At 40.8% G+C, this 20,842-nt stretch overlaps 1 protein-coding gene across 13 annotated transcripts in view; it reads left to right on the top strand.

Annotated features, from left to right (window-relative positions):
* The window catches only part of DROSHA (drosha ribonuclease III), a 131,232-nt gene that overhangs the window by 1,106 nt on the left and 109,284 nt on the right, over positions 1-20,842 (top strand). For 4 of the 13 annotated variants that reach the window (XM_063724077.1, XM_024247302.3, XM_054555450.2 and 1 more), the window contains exons 2-7: positions 553-679; positions 2,361-2,426; positions 4,550-5,383; positions 10,207-10,299; positions 16,517-16,748; positions 20,515-20,656. In XM_063724077.1, coding sequence (XP_063580147.1) covers positions 2,407-2,426; positions 4,550-5,383; positions 10,207-10,299; positions 16,517-16,748; positions 20,515-20,656 — 1,321 coding nt within the window. In that variant the 5' untranslated portion in view covers positions 553-679; positions 2,361-2,406. Of the gene's footprint in view, positions 1-552; positions 680-2,360; positions 2,427-4,549; positions 5,384-10,206; positions 10,300-16,171; positions 16,283-16,516; positions 16,749-20,514; positions 20,657-20,842 lie in introns of all 13 variants that reach the window. The other 9 variants (XM_024247298.3, XM_024247300.3, XM_054555448.2 and 6 more) reach the window with 3 other exon arrangements.

Raw genomic sequence — 20,842 nt, 5'->3', positions numbered from 1 at the left:
GGAGAAAAGAGAGTTACTTTTCCAGTTGCAGTGAATTCCTTGACTTTTGAATTAAAGTCTGCATCCACAACACAGCCGGACTATGCCTTCAATAGGGCAATTTCATGATTAGTATTTTTAGATTTTCTAACTACAGAAACATCCATGAGGATCTGGCAGTGAATGTTCAGCTCTTGTTACACACTGTACAAGAGTGTTCATGACCCTGACTTTTGCCCACCTCTAGGTGCGGCACACACCTTTGTGTTCCCCTAAGCCCTGCACATACCTCTTTTTTGTGTGTTTATTGCATTATTTTGTATTTTTAAAACACTTACTTGTATGTGGGTTCTGAGTTCCTTGAATCCTACAGGCTATGTGTCTTATTATCTCTGAGTCTACAGGGCCTGGGACAGTGCTTCCCACTTATGGGCTCATTAAATATTGCATGACTCAGTGAAAAGGTCTGCTTTCTGTTGCGGAGGTACATGGAAGGGAAATGTACAGTAGCAACATGGAAACATATACTATTGGTGAAACAGTAAACATTTATTGACCACCTACTGTGTGTAGGTTGCTTTTCCCGGGGATGTGAAGGATACAGAAATGACTGTGAATCAACCCATATCATCAAGGAGCTGATAATCTAGTGGAGGAGTTAGACATGTGCATACTTCACTATGATATGAGGCAGTCTCTGGTAAGTGCTGTAAAAGGATTAAGTATAGACTAAGTCTAGAGGGAATGGGATTACCTAAGGGAATCAGGAAGGGCTTCATAGAGGAGGTGGCATTTAAGATTGGTAGATGGATAGAAAATCACTGGGCAGATTCATATGTTGGGAGATTTTTTTTTTTTTTTTGAGATGGAGTTTCGCTCTTGTTGCCCAGGCTGGAGTGCAATGGCACGATCTGAACTCGCTGCAACCTCTGCCTAGGGTGGGAGATTTTAGAGAGGAGAACGGGAGCAAAGAACTAGCTGGTTCTTTGTACTTGAATGGTAATCCATTGGGAAAACATGGGGTAGTAGGGTCTTTCTTGGGAAGGTACTGGAGAACAAGCCTGGGTCCAGAGTCAATAGGGCCTTAAATGCCAAGTACAGAGTTTGAACTTGATTCTGTTGGCAGTGAGCAGCCTATGGTGGCAGGAGCACCTGTCTGGGCCCCAGGTTTATCATGAGGGTACTGGACTGGATAATAGTAATAAGGAGTCAGGCACAGTGACTCACGCCTGTAGTTCCAGCTATTTTGGAGGCTGAGGTGGGAGGATTGCTTGAGCCCAGGAGTAAGAGACAGCAGTGAGCTATGATTGCACCAGTGCACTCCAGCTTAGGGACAGAGTAGACTCTGTGTCTTTAAAAAAAAAAAATCAGATATTATTTGGTGCCTATTATTTATTAAGCACACTGACTGCTAGCATAATCTGAAATTTATTTTCATGAGCCATTTGAAAGTCTACATAGTAAAGTTCTATTGATGAGACTTTTAGAAAGACTTTAGGAAAATGTTTCTATGTTACAGCTTTTTGTACTCAATATTTATGTGAGTTTTTTAAAAATGTTTTGCTGAAGTTCAAGTATTTGGAAAATCATTCATGTTTACAGTGTTTTTCTGTGGGAGGAACTGAGAATGAAAATCAAGAATCATTAACTGGTGTGTTAACAAGATTGTGGTTATGTTTGAATTTGAATGCTGGTCCTACTGTGATTTTTGTGTTTGGTCTATGCCTACATGGGTTGTTTTTTTTTTTTTTTTTTTTTGAGACTGTCACCCAGGCTGGAGTACAGTGGCGCCATCTCGGCTCACTGCAAGCTCTGCCTCCCGGATTCACGTCATTCTCCTGCCTCAGCCTCCCGAGTAGCTGGGACTACAGGTGCCCACCACCACGCCCGGCTAATTTTTTGTATTTTTAGTAGAGACGGGGTTTCACCGTGTTAGCCAGGATGGTCTCCACCTCCTGCCCTCGTGATCCGCCTGCCTCGGCCTCCCAAAGTGCTGGGATTACAGGCGTGAACTACCATGCCCGGCCTATGCCTACATGTTTTTACCATGAAGGAAACTAGAGTATGAAGGGGGAGAGGGGAAATGATATTTTTCCTAAGTCTTTTAACAAATTAGAGATGATCTAGGCCTATAAGTCTTTTTAGCTGCTGATAGTTTTGAGTTGGCAAAACTAGTAATAATGACATTTTAAAATTTAAGGACATTAAAAATTTAGTTGGAAACTTTAATACAGTTCAACATGCTTTTAATTTTGTTAGTAGGCTAAGTGTATTGGAAACTGCAAAATCAGTGTTATGGTAATTGCAGAAATATTTTGTAGCTTTGGCAGTTTGGGAAACATGTTTATGTTTATGTCTGTTTTATTCTTTCTGTTTTTTAGAGCTTATATTCTCTGTGGAAGATGTGACATATCCAGGCTGTACATCATGATGCAGGGCAACACATGGTGAGTGCTGTGATGGGAATGGCAATAGTTTGGGAGAACCGAGAGAGAAGCAAACATTGGTGCTGGGCTATAGAGGGTGGAAAGGATTTAGATACATGGGGAGAGGGGATAATGTGCTTATTCTTTCAACAGTGGGCACAATACAACAGAGGGCCATGCCCAGGGCTAGGAAGCCAGACCAGAACAGTTAATAGAAATCCCAGAGCGCTGCCCTGACAGCGCTTGCAGTTCCGAGGTGCAGGCAGACATTAAAGGTGGAATTAGGTCCTTAGTAGGTGGATTGTAATTATTGTAGGACCTGCTAAGAAGCAGCACAGAGTGTTGTGAGAGCAAGGAACCTAACGAAGCCCTGGGGTCAGTGACAGTGGTTGTAGAAAGGCCAGCAAGGATATTATTGTAATAGCCATGTAAGAGGTGATAGTGCGAAGTAGATGAATTCAGGAAATATTTATGAAGCAGAAACAATTGGATTTTTTGTTTATTTTTTTGTTAAGGGATAGTTGCCATATAAGTGACAGCAATTTTAAAGTAAATTTTTAGCTAAGGATGGGGGGTGAGGGAGGACAAGTCAGATGATTCCCTGGTATATGTCTTAAGGACCATTAATAATGTCATTTATTGAGATAGGAAATACTAGAAAAAGAGTAAATGTTTGTCTTGGAGGGGAAGGTCATTAATTCCTTTTAACATATGTTATGTTGAATTTGCAGAGTCAGTGAGACACTCAAGGAGAGAGATGGGGTTGGTAATTGGCAGTGTGGGTCTGGAGCTCAGAAGTTGTGGGCTAAATGTGTAGCTTGGGAGTTTCTGACAGATTGATGTTAATTGAAGCAGTGCAGGTGGGTAGCGTCACTTTGGAAGAGAGAGTGAGCAGAGTGCCTGGGCTAGACCCCTGAGGAATACCAGACGGTTAAAGGCCTCCTAGCAGAGAAGAAGCTGGTATGGGAGACTGTCAGGAGGAACAGCCAGAGAAGTAGGAAGGCCGCAGTGAAGGCGTCATGTCAGGAAGCCAAGAAACGCATCCATGGGGGTGGGGGCTGGGGAGGCAACTGGACTGATTGCTGCACAGAGATCAAGCAAGGTGATTGAAAATGACCTTTGGTTTTCAAGACAAGGTGGGCACTGATCATGTCACTTATTGGAGTGGTGGTGGAAGCTGAAGTTGGATTAGAGTGAGTTGGAAGTATACACACTTTTGTCTTAGCTTGGGCTGCCATGACTAAATGCTATAGACTGGGTAACTTAAACAGTAAACATTTATTTCTCACAGTTCTGGAGGCTGGCAGTCTGAGATCAGGGTACCAGCACAGCCAGGTTTCTGATGCACGCCCTCCTCCTGCCTTGTAGGTGGCTGCCTTCTTGTTGTAGTCTCACCTGGTAAGGGGTGGGTGGTGGGGATTTCTTTTCTCTTTCTCCCTTTATAAGGGTACTAATCCCATCATAATTACCTCTCAGAGTCCCCACTTCCATATAGCATCACATCGGCGTTATGGTTTCATCAGCATAAATTTTGGGGTGGACACAAACATTTGGTCTGTAGCAACTTTTTCAGGTCATTTGACTGTGAAGGGGAGGACAAAGAAGGGGCAAAGTCAAGGGAGACCTGGAGGCCAAGGAAAGTACTTTATGCTGGAATAGACCTGAGCACTTCCAAATGCTGATGTGAAGGGTCTGGTAGCAGGGAGAGGTGGAGGATTACAGAGGAGGGGTGGTAATCCCAAATCTGCATTTGCAGATGGGAGTGGGGGCTGGGGAGGCAAGCCCTCTTGATCTTGTGAGGTCAAGATCAGAGGGGAACTGGCGCAAAGGCATGACAGCAAATGGTGAACAATGGGATGTTGAATTGGTCATTTTGGAAGTGGAGCAGCTTTAAGGAATGGTCGGTCCAGGGACTAAACATGGCAGTGGGCTGGGTGTCCAAGAAAGGGGAAGAGCAGTTTATTGAGCATGAGGGTTTCAGATATTAGCAGGAACCCAGTATTAAATGGGTGGCCTATTCCAGTGGCTTGACTGGGGGGTCTTTGAGTTGCTCATCAAGATGGTCAGGCATTTATGAAACCCTGTTTACATAGTGAGGATTATTTTTTAAAAAAACTTTTCCCTTTTTCTTTTCTGCCTTGAAGTCACAGAATGTCGTTCCACCCGGGACGAGGGTGTCCCCGAGGACGAGGAGGACATGGAGCCAGACCCTCAGCACCATCCTTTAGGCCCCAAAATCTGAGGCTGCTTCACCCTCAGCAGCCTCCTGTGCAATATCAATATGAACCTCCAAGTGCCCCTTCTGCCACTTTCTCAAACTCTCCAGCCCCCAATTTTCTCCCTCCACGACCAGACTTTGTACCCTTCCCCCCACCCATGCCTCCGTCAGCGCAAGGCCCTCTTCCCCCCTGCCCAATCAGGCCTCCTTTCCCCAACCACCAGATGAGGCACCCCTTCCCAGTTCCTCCTTGTTTTCCTCCCATGCCACCACCAATGCCTTGTCCTAATAACCCCCCAGTCCCTGGGGCACCTCCTGGACAAGGCACTTTCCCCTTCATGATGCCCCCTCCCTCCATGCCTCATCCCCCGCCCCCTCCAGTCATGCCGCAGCAGGTTAATTATCAGTACCCTCCGGGCTATTCTCACCACAACTTCCCACCTCCCAGTTTTAATAGTTTCCAGAACAACCCTAGTTCTTTCCTGCCCAGTGCTAATAACAGCAGTAGTCCTCATTTCAGACATCTCCCTCCATACCCACTCCCAAAGGCTCCCAGTGAGAGAAGGTCCCCAGAAAGGCTGAAACACTATGATGACCACAGGCACCGAGATCACAGTCATGGGCGAGGTGAGAGGCATCGGTCCCTGGATCGGCGGGAGCGAGGCCGCAGTCCCGACAGGAGAAGACAAGACAGCCGGTACAGATCTGATTATGACCGAGGGAGAACACCATCTCGCCACCGCAGCTACGAGCGGAGCAGGTAAACCACTTGTGTGTAGTTCTTTAATGAACTTCAGAGGCCCAGGCACAGTCATTCTCCATTTATGACAACCAAACCAAAAGGATCCAGTAGTGCATCTCGATTTATATAAGGAAAGGAAGCACATTTTGGGCTCTGTTTTCAAGAGGAAGAAACAACTGACAAATAAGTTGATGTCAGAAAAAAATTGCTTTTAAAAAGCATTCCAAATATATCAGTGTAGATTCATTTCAGTGAATATAAGACTTTTACTCTGCATTATGCAGTTGACATTTTAATGATGATCCCATGAGATGAAAGATCTTCTATTTTTTGTGTTATCATAGTTTAGATTATGTTCAGTGTGATCATCATATCAGGTTATAGCATTTGAGTTTTTTTGGAACTGGCGATCTGCATGTTAATAAAGAATCAAATTAGTTAACAGGCAGGACTTTCTGATTTTTAGGATAAGTGGAAATTTATTGTACATTGTTGCCTTCTTGGTTGGTTTCTTTGTAAAATGAAGTAAGATTATTTACACATTATGAAAGTTAGTTTTCAAAATATCTTTTTTTTTTTTTTTTTTTTGTGATGGAGTCTCGCTGTGTTGCCCAGGCAGGAGTTCAATGGCGAGATCTCAGCTCACTGCAACCTCCACCTTCTAGGTTCAAGCGATTCTCTCATCTCAGCCTCCTAAGTAGCTGGGATTACAGGTGCACGCGACCACACTTGGCTAATTTTTTTTTTTTTTTTTTTTTGAGACGGAGTCTTGCTCTGTCGCCTAGGCTGGAGTGCAGTGGCACAATCTCGGCTCACTGCAACCTCTGCCTCTGGGTTCAAGTGATTCTCCTGCCTCAGCCTCCTGAGTAGCTGGGATTACAGGCATGCACCACCATGCCCAGCTACTTTTTGTATTTTTAGTAGAGACAGGGTTTTGCCACGTTAGGCAGGCTGGTTTCGAACTCCTGACCTCAGGTGATCAGCCCCCCTCGGCCTCCCAAAGTGCTGGGATTACAGGCATGAGCCACTGCGCCTGGCCTAATTTTTGTATTTTTAGTAGAGATGGGGTTTTACCATGTTGGCCAGGCTGGTCTTGACCTCCTGAACTCAAGTGATCCACTCACCTCGGCCTCCTAAAGTGTTGAGATTACAGATGTGAGCCACCATGCCTGGCCCAAAATTGCTTTTAATCTGATTTTGTTGCATTGAAATGGATTCTTACTGAAGAAAGTAGTATTTTAAAAATACTGTTTCATTCTGTATTACATTTCTTTTTTCAGACGACCAAATATGTATAAACATGAGAGAAGTAATGTTTCAAGGAGGCATTTCTAAAACTGGCATTCTAGCTGGGCTTACAGAAATACTCTGAAGTTATATGCAACTTTTTTGTGTGTGTGTTTTTCTGTAAGGAAGCTTACATCAGATTCTCAAAGAGGAGGGTGTGAGTCTGTTATCCCAAAAGCCTAAGAACCATTGGTTTATATGGAAAAATAAAAGACACATATCAATTGTGCTAATGTTTATTTATGCCTCAGTGAACTCTTACGTTGATGAAGATTTGAGGTGTTCTGTTGTCAAGCTAATAATGGTGCTTCTCTTTCTTTCCCCAGTAGTGTACTTACCTTCATTGTCTTGTGGAACTTTTGTGCTAAAAGTGTTTGAGCTCCCCAGACCAAGTCACTTCACTCTGGGTTTGCAGAGAGCTGGTGTTGGCTCTTGTTGCTCTGCAGCTGATTTCAGGAACTGGTTCACATCTGTTTCCACATTTTTCTCATGGCTCTATCAATTTGGTTCTGACTGAACATTTTGCCAGTAAATTAAATGATAGTGGTCGTTCTCTGCCCTGAAGAGAGGGATTAGTGCTCAGAAGGTTTAGAAGGAAAATGCTTTGTTGCCTCTCCCTGGTGGCCTGGTAGAAGGTAGAAGGGAATGTGTTTCTTGTAGGGATGACTGATTTCTGATGGGCCAAAGCTGAGTGAGAGTTGGTAGACTTTAAAAATCTTTTCAGCATGAACTACTGTTTCTGGTCAATATTCTGTAATGGACAGTTGGCAGAGGCATAGGCATGTGATAGTTTTTTTTTTTTTGGAGACAAAGTCTTGCTCTTGTCCCCCAGGCTGGAGTGTGATGGCGCGATCTCGGCTCACTGCAACCTCTGCCTCCCGGGTTCAAGCGATTCTCCTGTCTCAGCCTCCTGAGTAGTTGGGATTACAGGCACCTGCCACTACGCCCGGCTAATTTTTGTATTTTTAGTAGAGACAGGGTTTCACCATGTTGGTCAGGCTGGTCTCGAACTCCTGACCTCAGGTGATCTGCCTGCCTCGGCCTCCTAAAGTGCTGGGATTACAGGTGCGAGCCACTGCTCCTGGCTGGCATGTGATAGTTAATGTTACAGTTTTATAGTGCAAATGTTAACTGGAAAGAGTAAATAGTTTGTAAATAGTTTTCTTCAGACTCTAAAGTAATTGTTAATAATCTTGTTTCTGGGAAAACATTTTGCAGCAAACATTCTAGATAGTGTTGTATTTCCACCTCTGTTTTGAGATGCTATAATTAGAGGAGTTGTCAGGGCTCTGCTGTAAATCCTAAATTTTTCCATCAAGGCTTCAACTTTGAGTTATGTATTTGAAGAAACTCAGATGTCCTGTGAATTGCGGATCTCAGTAAAATCAAGTGTCATAAGAATTACTTCTAACCTGATTTATCCTAAACCACACTCCTTTACTATGAGGATCTATATCTTTCTAAAACGGTCTTTATTTATATTCGAGTTGTTTTATAATGTGCTTGGGGCATTTGCTCTGGAGCTGCCTAGTGGCATAGCTACATTATAATTGGCTCCTTTTGGGATATTAATTCGGTGGAATGTCAGTCATCTGTCTTATATGGCATGCTTCTGTGAAACAAACATGGAGCACATGAAGTCCTAATATAACTTGTAGAAGTATATTTGGAAAGCTGAAACTTCATAAATTTGGATTGTGTTAAGTTTATGCAAATTCTATAGTCTGTTCTCTTGTTGCCCCTCCCCTGCTTCTTGGGGTAAGTGAATCTATCCTTTTACAAATTCTGTCTTCCCTATTTTTCTCTGCCTCCAAAATGTGGTTGAATAACAATTGCAAGATTATCTTAGAGTGGACTGTTTTTAGAAAAGGTCTGTGAAAAAGTGGATATATGTATTTGTTGTCATGAAAAATGAAAGTTACTCCAGGGGATAAGGAAAGAAATCGCTACAGGCAGATGTAGTGCACCAAGCACACTGTTGAGCAGAGTGGTAAGGATGTGTGCCCTGGGCTTCACCTAGCTAGGGAGTGCTACCACGCAAGAATTCTCACGGCTGTCCTTGTGACAGTAAATGTGTAGCTATTGGAGAACTAGCCTAATGTACCTAAGGAATATCTTAATGTTTGCAAACAAGGAAGAATCTTGGGAAAAGTAACACAAACATAGCTTTTCTTGCTTTAAAAGAATTTGTCTTAATAGTGTTACTAATGTGATTTATATCCAAATTGGTCTTTTCAAGTCCTACCCACTCAGAGGTACCAGTCATCATTAGAAGTGTTATTCTTAAATGCAAAATTCTATTGGCTATATGGTAAAAAAAAAAATTAGAAATATCCTCTAATTAGAGTTTTTATTTGGAAATGTAGGCAATTATTCTTTTCAACAGCCGTGCCATTACAAATTACATATATCTTTGACATGTGGCATGGTTCACTAATTTCTGTACAATAACTAAGATTTACTGCCCAAATGTAAACTGTGATTTTAGAAGTGTATGAGATGAAGAATGTAGAATCCAAATCTCGGCTGCTGTATTTGGGATAGCTGGTATATATCTGAGGATTGTGTATATATCAGAAATATTATTCAAAGGAGTCTTCCTTTAGAACAGGGGAATCTTTAAGTGGAAGGCAATTTCTATTTTAATACCTAAGCACTCACTGATCTCTGTCAGTTTGGTAAGTTCTATTTTCAATGTATTGACATTTCTGTTTGGTGATAGGTTGGGGGATATTTTTGAGTTCAAACATTTTTATGGTCTTCTTTCTGGACTCAGGTTAATATAGCATTTTATTTTTCCTATTCTAAGATTGGAAGGTTACTTTCTTTAGACTTGTAGTTCTGATTCAGACACACTAGAGTTCATATTTCTCTTCTAGATCCTCATTGTTAAATAGGCTCAAAAGCTATTAATATTATTAAACCCCAGTTTTACATTAGAAGGTTTTAAAAATTCCTCATCTATTTTTTTTACATTAAGTAAGCCCAACATCTCTATTTAGTTTTTTCCAGATGAAAAATAGCATTCAGGTGACTTAGTCATGGCCTCATGGCAGGTTAGTGATAGCTAGATCTACAACTCAAGCCTATAAGCTATAAGCATTAAGAGCTCTTTCATTATAGAACTTGTCCTAATTTTCACTATAAAAGCTTTATAATTTACCTTTATTTGAAAGGTGAAATAGAGCATTTTTTAGAAATCAATAGGATGTGGAGTTCTTTAGAGTTTTCCCTCTAGGTTAAATAACCAAGGATTGGCTGATTGCAAGGTTTTAAGGGAAGATTAGGATAAAATTCCCATTATTGCATAGCATCATGTATGACTTCTTTCTTTAAAGAAAACTGCAAAAATTCTCCAAGTTAGTTAACTTCTGTAAAGTGAAACGCTCCTTTATCCTCTAATAAATTAAGAAGGCATAAAAATGTCCCCCAGTGAATAGTGCCTGAAAAATTCCTAGATGTGGTCCATTTATTTAGAAGATGAATTCAGTGAAAAGAGATGGTGTTTTTGAGTCTTTCTGTTGAAAACAGCTCTGTGTATTAATTCCTTTAAGAGAGCGAGAACGGGAGAGACACAGGCATCGAGACAACCGAAGATCACCATCTCTGGAAAGGTCCTACAAAAAAGAGTATAAGAGATCTGGAAGGTAAGCAAGGAGTTGACACTGAAAGAAGTCATAGGATTATCTCCTTGAATTCAGATTTTGTGCTTGTATGGAGAAACAGTCAAGTCTTCATAATGGCCTCAGAGTCTGTCCAAGATGACCTGTGAAAAGCTAAAGCAGCCTGTAATTTAAAAGACTTTACTTTCAAGATGCATTGATTATGCACAAGGAAAATCTTGATAAATTTCCAAAAATCAGAAATTATCCAGACCACTTTTTCTGACCACAGTGCTATAAAACTACACATTAATCATTTTAAAAAACCTTGGAAATTCATAATTATGCTCTTAAATTTACATGTTTCAGAAAAAAAGAGCAAAACTGCAGTCATATTTTCATTAGAAAATGACATTGAGATTGCTATCACCCAAAACTTAAAGGGTGTAATCAATTCTATATCCCAACGTAAAATTTTGTGGTCTTACATTAATGTAATGGTAATGAAGAACAGCACTCTAGAATCTGACAGATTCGGGGTCAGTTATTAGCTCTCCCAATTTTATTACTGGGCAAAGTTATCAGTGTCATCGCTTGTAAAATAAGGACAGTTATATGTACCTTCTTGAGTGATAAGGGGTCATTGAGATAATGCATGTCAAACACTTAGAACAGGGCCTGAAGTAAGTGCCAAATAAATGGTAACTATGTATATAATTATTATCTGAGCACTTGGCTATAGAAATTAGTGGAGCTTAAGAAAAGCAGAAAACGGGATTTAAAGATAAATTAATGAAATGGAAACAGGACTATAGTGATATAACTATATTGTAAGTAAATGCAAATACAATTTTTAAAGTGGGAAATAAAGAAAAGAAAAATCTACATAACATTAAGTTTGAGAAAGTGTATTGTTACAGGAATGAAAAGAAATTAAAAAATTTAAAGCAGTATAAAAAATTAACTTGAATGTGATGGGTTGGTTTCTAAGAAAACAAAAATAATTTCACATAAGAAGCAGAAAACTTTAATAGGTCAATAACTCCGGAAAAATGGAAAAAGCTTACTTTGTACCACCTCTAAAAAAAGTTTTAAAGTGGTCTTGAACACTAAAAAAAGATGGAAGGAAAGCTCAGCTCATTCTGTAGTAGCAGGAAACACCAGATGGCAAAACCTAACCAAGGGAGAAAAAAATGACACAAAAATGACACAGCAATCTCTCTTACAAATACGGATATAAAAACACGAATTAGGATATTAGCAAATGTTTTCAGTAGTTTGTTAAAATAATGGATAGAGTTTATTCCAAGACTTCATGGCTAGAAAAGTTAATATTAGAAAATCTGTATTCTATGTGTCAAAATCTGTAGGGTTATTTCAGTACTTGCCTTTTAGGTATTTAAACTAAAACCAGCATCCATATGTGAGTAGAAACTAGTAAACTAGAAATATTAACAGTTGTCTTTAACATGATGAAGAATGCTAGCTCATGATGAACCTGATGGATACCATCCCCAAAGAGTCAAATGTGGTGTTGAAACCTGCAGGCCTTTCCCATACAAATTTGAAAAAAGGCAAGGAGGCCCCATTGCTTATCATTGTTACTGAATATCCTTATGATACAATCAACATGGTAATTAAAAACATGGTGTTTTTGTGTGTCCTGGGTATTGTACTGGTATGGGTGATATAGTCATTAACAAAGGCCCCCACTTAATAGGAGAAGGAAAGTTAAGTGCTGTAAGTGCGTTTGATAGGACACTTAAATGTTGCTCTGGATTAGATGAGATTAATTAGGAAGGATGAAATGCCATGGGTTAGATGGGAGTAATTAGGAAAGATGAAAAGAGGGCCTGAGGAGGAGGAGAGGAGACAGGAGAAAAGCCAGGGTATTGTGTCAGTGGACATCATTGAGGACCTATTTGAGGTGGATGATTTTTAATGTATAAGTGCTGGAAATAGCCTCGGTTTAATGGTTTCTTCTCTAATGCCTGGTAGCAGAGAAGGTAGACTTGAATTCTATAAGTTCTGACTAACGCAGCAGAAAATAAAAATTAGAGATGGAAATACTGTGAGGGGGAAAAGTTACCAGTTTGCACTGTAGCATATTGGTAAGAAGAAACATTGGGAGTTTGGATTTTGAATTTTGGAGTGCCTGAGACACTTACCTAAAAAAGATCTTTTGTTTCTGGGTTGAAATGCCCTTCTCAAAGTGTTAAAAAAATATTAACTGATGTTCACAACAACTGACCCTGACTGACCATTCATTACATCATTCACAGCGCCTGCTTAAAAGGATGTGTGAGGATGTCTTTTGCCTGTGTTTCTTGGCAATAAAACATTTGGTGGGATTTCTTTTTAGAACATGCTGAAACATCTGTATCAACCATATTAGCATTTAACTACCACTTCCTAGCTTTGTCGTATTAGGCAAGTGACTGATTTTCAAGGCTGTTTCCTCCTTTGTAGGGGATGTTAATATCTGCCTCTTAGGCTTGCTGTCAGGATTAAATGTGAAATGTCAGTATAGTGCTCAGCAGGGTGCCAGCCTCAGAGTAAGCGCCAAAACAAACCAGAAAGAGTCCCTAGGAGCTAAGAGTTGCCATTATTACCTGACAGTATTTTAACAGCCTTTTAAATAAAAAGGACTACCTGGTTAGAAAATGTAATGCAAAGAAAAATTAAAATTCACTATGGAAAGTTATTAATAAGTTATTTAAGCATCTTGTAATGCATAGGACCAATGGGAAGAAAACTATAAAATGTAGCTGATGACAAAGAAGGTGATGTAATAAAAGGAAGGTATGTCCTATTCCCGTAGTGGATGACCATGTTGTAAAAATACCAGTTTTCTTCACAATATAGTCACGTACCACATGGCATTTCAGTCAGTGACAGACTGTATACAACGTTGGTCCCAAAGATTATAATACCTTATTTTTTTTGCTGGACCTTTTTTGTGTTCAAATATGTCTAAATACATAAATATTTACCACTGTGTTACAGTTGCCCACAGTATTCAGTACAGTCACATGCTGTACAGGTTGGTAGCCTAGTAGCAACAGGCTATACCGCCTGTCCTAGGCATGTAGTAGGCTATACCATCTAAGTTTGTGTAGGCGCACTGTGATGTTTGTACAGTGATGAAATCACCTAAGGACTCATTTCTTAGAAAATATCTCTGTTGTTGTTAAGTGACACATGACTGTAATCTATAATTTTAATGTAACTTCAGTTTAAGTACTTTTTCTTTTTTTTTTTTTGAGACGGAGTCTTGCTCTGTTGCCCAGGCTGGAGTGCAGTGGCGTGATCTCGGCTCACTGCAAGCTCCGCCTTCCGGGTTCACGCCATTCTCCTGCCTCAACCTCCCGAGTAGCTGGGACCACAGGCGCCCGCCACCATGCCCGGCTAATTCTTTGTATTTTTAGTAGAGACGGGGTTTCACTGAGTTAGCCAGGATGGTCTCAATCTCCTGACCTTGTGATCCGCCTGCCTAGGCCTCCCAAAGTGCTGGGATTACAGGCGTGAGCCACCGCACCCGGCCTTCTTTTTTTTTTAGTTTTTAAAAATGTAAAAAGAGATGGGGATCTCGCTATGTTGCCCAGGTTGGTCTTGAACTACTGGCCTCAAGTGATCCTCCTATCCCGGCCTCCCAAAGTGTTAGGATTACAGGCATGAGCCACCACGGCTGACCCTAAGTACTGGCTATAGGACTTCATAATGACTCTTTAATTTTTCTTTGGGATAGAAGTTAGGATAATGAAGAAAAATAGTAATGCAAGGATACTTACTCTGGAAGTATTAAATGTTCTGGAAATATATAATAATTTTAGAAATTTGATACGGGTTAAATAGATCAATGAAACAACTACAGAGCAACATTCAAGAATATATATTATGTACATCTATAAATATGTAAAGTTACATGTGATAAAGAATATGTTTTTTTCAAATCAGAGGAGAAACTGGCAATTGGTGAGCCATTTGGAGGAAAAATTGAGATTAGATTTCTGCCTTACACCTTGGAGAGAGAGAATTAAAAATTGTGTTAAAAGTAACTGATGAAAATATAAAATCTTTTTTTAACCTTGGGATAGGAAATGGCTTCCAAGCATACTAAGGCAGGAAGCATAAAAAGATCTCTAGATTTGACTTTATAAAAGTTGTATGTAGCAACAAACAAACAGATTTCAAAGCAAGAAACTGGAAACGGTTACAATGCATATGACAGAGGGAGGACAGTTATCTTAATGAAAACTGTTTCAACAAATTAAAGACTCTAATCATAATTTTAAAAATATTTGCATAGCCTGTGATCAGAATGTTCACAAAAGACTTAAGCATGAAACATATTCATTTCAGTATTGATAAAATACTTCAAATTAAATTATATGAAAATACTTTTTCATCAGAATGGCAAAGATTAAAAATAACCATAGTGACGGGATGTGTGGAAATGGGAACTCTTATGTGGTTTTGACGGTAGTCTAAACGAGTACTACTTAACTAGAGAGAAGCCTTAAAAAGTATGCATTTGGGAAAGAATCTGACAAGTGTGCAAAGAACACAAATGTGTTCATGATAGCATTGTTTATGGTGGAAGAGAAGTAAATGTTAACCTAAATGACTATTATTAGTTTTGTTAAATTGTGGTATATACATAGAATAATAATGTACCTATTAAAAATGCTCCAAATATATAATTATTGAAATAGGTGTTCCTGATTTACTACTGAATGAGAAGGTCAGGCTATAACATTAAAACATTTGTGAAATATAGTGATTTTCTCTGAGTGGTGTTATGTGTGGTTTTTATGTTTGTGCTTTATTTTTTTCTACAGCGAACATACATTGACAGTAATTTTTCTGGTAACAAAACTAATGATGCATATTGTAATGTTTAGAAGTTATATAAATAATATGTATAATCTTTCTAATCCTCCCAAAGTATACATACCTACACACACATATATACATACAGACTTTCCCTGTTAGAAAATTACAAGTTAGTGATAGAGTTAATGAGAATACTTATTACTTTGATCTGGATGTAAACTTTCATGGATAGTAGTAACTTTGTTAGTGGAGCTGTGAAGGCTACCAGCTGATCTTACAAAGCAGTTTTTCTACTTAGCTGGATTCTCAAGGTCTCTGTGTTCTACCTAAATTTCTTGGGCTTAAATTAAAATCTACCCTATAGGTTTTGTTGTTATTGTTGTTGTTTTGAGACAGCGTTTTGCTCTGTTGCCCAGGCTGGAGTGCGTGGTGCAATCATAGCTCACTGCAGCCTCAGCCTTCCAGGCTCACGTGATCCTCCCGCCTCAGCCTCCTGAGTAGCTGGGACTACAGGTGTGCACCAACATGCCTGGCTAATTTTTGTATTTCTTGTAGAGACAGGGTTTCACCATGTTACCCAGACTGGTCTGGAACCCCTGGGCTTAAGTGATCCTCCCGCCTCGGCCTTCCAAAGTGCTGGGATTACAGATGTGAGTCACCACGCTCAGCTGACCCTATAGGTTTTTCCCTCCAAGTACATCCATAGGATGGGTCTTTGCAGATTTCAAGCCCCAGGAAGTCAAGGAGATGGAGTTGTTTTTTCATCCTTCTTTATTGACTGAGTTAATATTAATATCTGTGAGGACCAACATTAGGCAAAGTGTTGGTTCACCAAGTAGTAATGCCTAAGACTGGGGTTCCAGAGACATAGTTAGGGATGACATAACTGGTTCACTCTTGGATTATAATTATAGTCCTCAGGCCAAATTTATGGCCACATTGAGACCCTGTGTTGTGAAGTCTTAAAGTCTTTTTTTCCTAGCAAAGACAGATGTGGAGGATTCAAAACTGGTATTCTCGTTGCTGAAGTTGTCCATATGTGGACATTTCCAAACATTTCGCAAATATCTTTTTCTTTTAGGAGTTACGGTTTATCGGTTGTTCCTGAACCTGCTGGATGCACACCAGAATTACCTGGGGAGATTATTAAAAATACAGATTCTTGGGCCCCACCCCTGGAGATTGTGAATCAGTAAGTAGATCTGGGGTGGGGCCTGGGAATTTGTATTTTTAAACAAGTAAACTTCAGGTGATTCTGATGCCACCAGACTGGTATTTGGGAATCACTGGTTTAACAAAAGTACACATGGTGATTTGGCATGGTATTCATATTTTAGGTGAAAAATGCACCAAATAGGTGAAATAGAATAGTTTTTACAATGGAAGAGTATTTTTAATAATTAACCTCCTTTGCCCTCTTTTGAAGTCGCTCCCCAAGTAGGGAGAAGAAGAGAGCTCGTTGGGAGGAAGAAAAAGACCGATGGAGTGACAACCAGAGCTCTGGCAAAGACAAGAACTATACCTCAATCAAGGAAAAAGAGCCCGAGGAGACCATGCCTGACAAGAATGAGGAGGAGGAAGAAGAACTTCTTAAGCCTGTGTGGATTCGATGCACTCATTCAGAAAACTACTACTCCAGTGACCCCATGGATCAGGTGGTAGGTCTGAAGTAGCAGACAAGCTATAGACCAGGGTTTCTTGGCTTTGTCACTGTTGGCCTTTGGGGCTGGATAATTCTTGATTGTAGGGACTGCCCTATGCATTGTAGGATGTTTAGCAGCATCTCTGGGCTCTACCTGTTAGATGCCAGTAGTACCCCTCCCCAGTTGTGATTACCGAAAATGTCTTAAATATTGCCAAATGTCCCCTGGGAGGAAAAGATCACTCCCAGTTGAGGATCACTGTTACAGACAAAAGCCATTTTAAAAAGCTAAAAGCCAAGAGTGCAGTAGGTTAATTAAAGTATCTTTTTATAATGCATTTTTATTTATTTATTTTTGAGACAGGGTCTTGCTCTGTCACCCATGCTGGAGTGCGGTGGCACCATCGTGGCTCACTGCAGCCTTGATCTTCCAGGCTCAGGCGATTCTCCCACTTCAGCCTCCTGAGTAGCTGGAACTATGGGGGCACGTGCCACCATGACTTGCTAATTTTTTTTTATTTTTTAGTAGAGATGAGGTCATACTATGTTGCCCATTCTGGTCTCGAACTCCTGAGCTCAAGCAGTCCTCCTGCCTTGGCCTCCCAAAGTGCTGGGATTACAGGTGTGAGCCACTGTGCCCAGCCTATTCTACATTTTTAATGATACTGATAGTCTCAATACTGGTGGTTTCATAAGCTAACTAGTTTATGCAGTTTGTGGTGTGTATGTGTATATGTGTGTGTGTTTTCTCCAAAATGAAAAATAAGGAAGAATTTGAGTATGTCTCTTCGAAGTGTATCCTTGACCAAAAGAACACCAACCCTACGAAGTTGCCCATGCATATTGGCTAGTTTTGCAGAAAGGGAGAGCCATTGTCACCCTTAATGGGCTGGAGGGAGGACTCCTAGAGCACATGCTGCCAGGGCTGGGGCGCCTGTGGTGCTACAGCCGGCGTGCTCATTGCCGTGTCAGACTCCACCATTATTTCTACATGCTCACTTCTCTTTTCTTTCTTCCATCTCCATTTTATTTTCTGTCACTGTCACCTGTTTGCTCTCTCTTCCCCTCTTCCCCCTAGGCGTTATGCCTCCATCCTGTTAGGCATATTTGCCACAGAGTAGGCATGTAGTGATGTTCACTGATTAAATGAATGAGTGGACATCTCATTTAATCAATGAACTCGTGCAGATTTAGGGCATGAAAAGTTGCAGATGTTAGATTTAGTGGATGGGATTAGATAAGAGATAAGAGAGGGTTGTGTTATTTGGAATTTTGTGAAAATAGCTTCTATTTGGACTCATCTGTGGGGAACTTGATAGGAGATTTCTGTGTTTTTGGAAACAAAGGATTTGAGAAGTCTCTCATAGTGGTGCGATATTTTATTTGATAAATTAGAGCAGGCTTTTAAGTCATAGTTGATGTGGTACAGGGAAGGGAAAGCTCACATACTGTGCACTTTCATGGTGCCTGAATGTTACTCCATGCTTCTCATGTTGTCTTAGTTGACCCTGAAAACACCCCTGGGAAGAAGGTGGTTCTGTCAGTTAGAAATGCTGCTAGGAGTAATAACACCTGACTAAGTGGGACTTAAACAAGCTGGGTTTGTTCTTCTCATAATAAGGTACCTGGAGGGAGGCCATGGCTGGTGTTCACTGAGTGGCTCAGTGATGGCAGGCCCTGCTGTCTTCCTGAGCATCTTCCACAGTTGCAGGATGATGCAGGACCAGTAGGCCTCAGGTCCTTACACACCCGTGTCCCCACACGCAGGATGCAGAGGGCATGTTGGGTGAGCATTCTTCTAGTGTCTTGCCCGAGCTCTCCTTTCATCTCTTGACTCCCCTTCCATCCCTTTACCAGAGCCATGTGACATACCTACCCCAGGGATTCATTTTTCCTTACTGCCATGACAGAGTTCCACAAACGGCATGGCTTGAAACCACACACATTTGTCATCTCACAGCTTGGGAGGTCAGAAGTCCAGCTTGGGTCTCACTGGCTCCATCAAGATGTCAGCAGGTCTGTGCTCCTTTATGGAGGCTCTGGAGAAAATCTGTTTTCTTGCTCATTTAGGTTGCTGGCAGAGTTCAGTTCCTTGTGTCTGGAGGACAGAGGACCTTGTGTCCTTGTTGGCTGTCAGGTGTGGGCACTTCTTGGTTCCTCTAGGCCATGTGCATTCCTTGACTTGTGGATCCCTGCCTCTGTCTTCAAAGCCAGCAATGGTGGTCAAGTCCTTCTCATGTTTTGAATATCTCTTGCCTCTTTTTCTGTTGTATCTCTGACCCCTGTTGGCAAAGGTTCCCTGATTTTAAGGATTCCTGTACTAAGATTGGGTCCACCCAGCTGCAAATCCTCTTTGCCATGTAAGTTAACATATATATTTAGTTTCTGGGGGATTAGGACATGGACATCTTTGGGAGGGGCTGGTGGCTCAGCCTACCTTCCCAGAGATCAGGAGTTCTCTTCTCCAAATCTTATAGAATCCTGCTTCTATTAGGAAGAAGGGAAGAATGGCTGCCATAAGTGTTATTATTCTTAAAACAATAAAGATGAAGACACTGAAGTTCAGGGAGTTTAAACAGGCAGGGCTGGTTGTTTTTTATTACATCGTTATGAGTATATTAAAACTCCAGTGTAGGAGGAAGACTGATAAACTCAAAAGGCTGACATTTGCCTTTGAGTTTTGTCGTCTGTGGTGCAGAGAAGGTGGTGAGAATGTTAAAGCTATACCGGCATTGCCATTCCCAACAATGAGATGGGGCCTGAATTATCCCCTCTTCTGGGTACCAGATTTTATGATTTGCCTTAATTTTAAATTTGACAGGTCTGGTTTTTACATTTTAAGGCTACTAAGTCAGAGTGTGGACATGTATAGTGATTTTCAACCTGGAAATTGAGTGAGGAAAAGTGGAAAATTTCCTCTAGGAATTGGTTGCAGAGTCCCATGTTTGTGGTATGTATTTGTGTGTGTGTGGGAGAGAGTGTGTGTATGTTTATGTCCTTGTGTTTAAGGCATGAGAGTGTGTGTGTGTGTGTGTGTGTGTGTGTGAGAGAGAGAGAGAGAGAGAGAGAGGATATTTAGGATATTTCTTATTGCTCGTTGGATTGATATAGGAGAAGATAGATTATCAGTGATTTTCAGTAGGAAGTGTACATGGTATTTGATGTCAGTTGTCATTATTCTCTGAGGGTCATGATTTTTTAAAAAATGTCATATTAAGAGGGCATAGATGAACTGTTCTAATGTTTCTTTTCTTTTTTTTTTTTGAGATGAGGTCTCACTGTGTCACCCAGGCTAGAGTATAGTGGCACAGTCATAGCTCACCGCATCCTCCAACTCTTGGGCTCAAACAGTTCTCCTGCCTTAGCCTCCCAAGTAGCACAGGCACACACCACCTGGCTAACTTTTTTCTTTTTCATAGAGGTGGGGTCTTGCTGTGTTGCCCAGGCTGGTCTTGAACTCCTGGCCTCGAGCAATCCTCCTGCCTCTGCCTCCCAAAGTGTGCTAGGATTACAGACGTGAGCAAGCACGCCTGCCCTGTTCTAATGTTTCTGAATGTTGGCAAGGCACATTTACCTGAGGACTGTGTCAGCGATAAGTGTGTGTTTGATTCAGAGTATGATTGCCAGTACTTGAGCATTTTGTTTTTAAATGTTTGTTAAATTGAGGATTGAAAAATAGCATCTTGCTGTTAAAAATGCTTTGATTACCTGTGAGATCTTACATATCTTTGATATGATCGTTATTGATATAGTTCCTAATATTGATCCTTTATTTTTAAAAGGGAGATTCTACAGTGGTTGGAACAAGTAGGCTTCGTGACTTATATGACAAATTTGAGGAGGAGTTGGGGAGCAGGCAAGAAAAGGCCAAAGCTGCTCGGCCTCCGTGGGAACCTCCGAAGACGAAGCTTGATGAAGATTTAGGTGAGTCAGAGTCAGTAACTAGTCTGAGACCATTGCGATTATAGCTTCATTCCTAAATTTTGGGGAAATACCCTTGAGAGTTCCACATTGAGATTTCTTCTTTTTCATTTTATTTTTCTTAATTACAGTCAGTAAGATACATAGCAGTAGAACTTCCTTCTTTTTGATCATATTTTTCCTTAGTTC

This window comes from Pongo abelii, chromosome 4 (genome assembly GCF_028885655.2).
Source record: "Pongo abelii isolate AG06213 chromosome 4, NHGRI_mPonAbe1-v2.0_pri, whole genome shotgun sequence".
Lineage (NCBI taxonomy): Eukaryota > Metazoa > Chordata > Mammalia > Primates > Hominidae > Pongo > Pongo abelii.
Note: the sequence above shows the minus strand (reverse complement) of the source record. Positions and strands in the feature narration are given on the sequence as shown.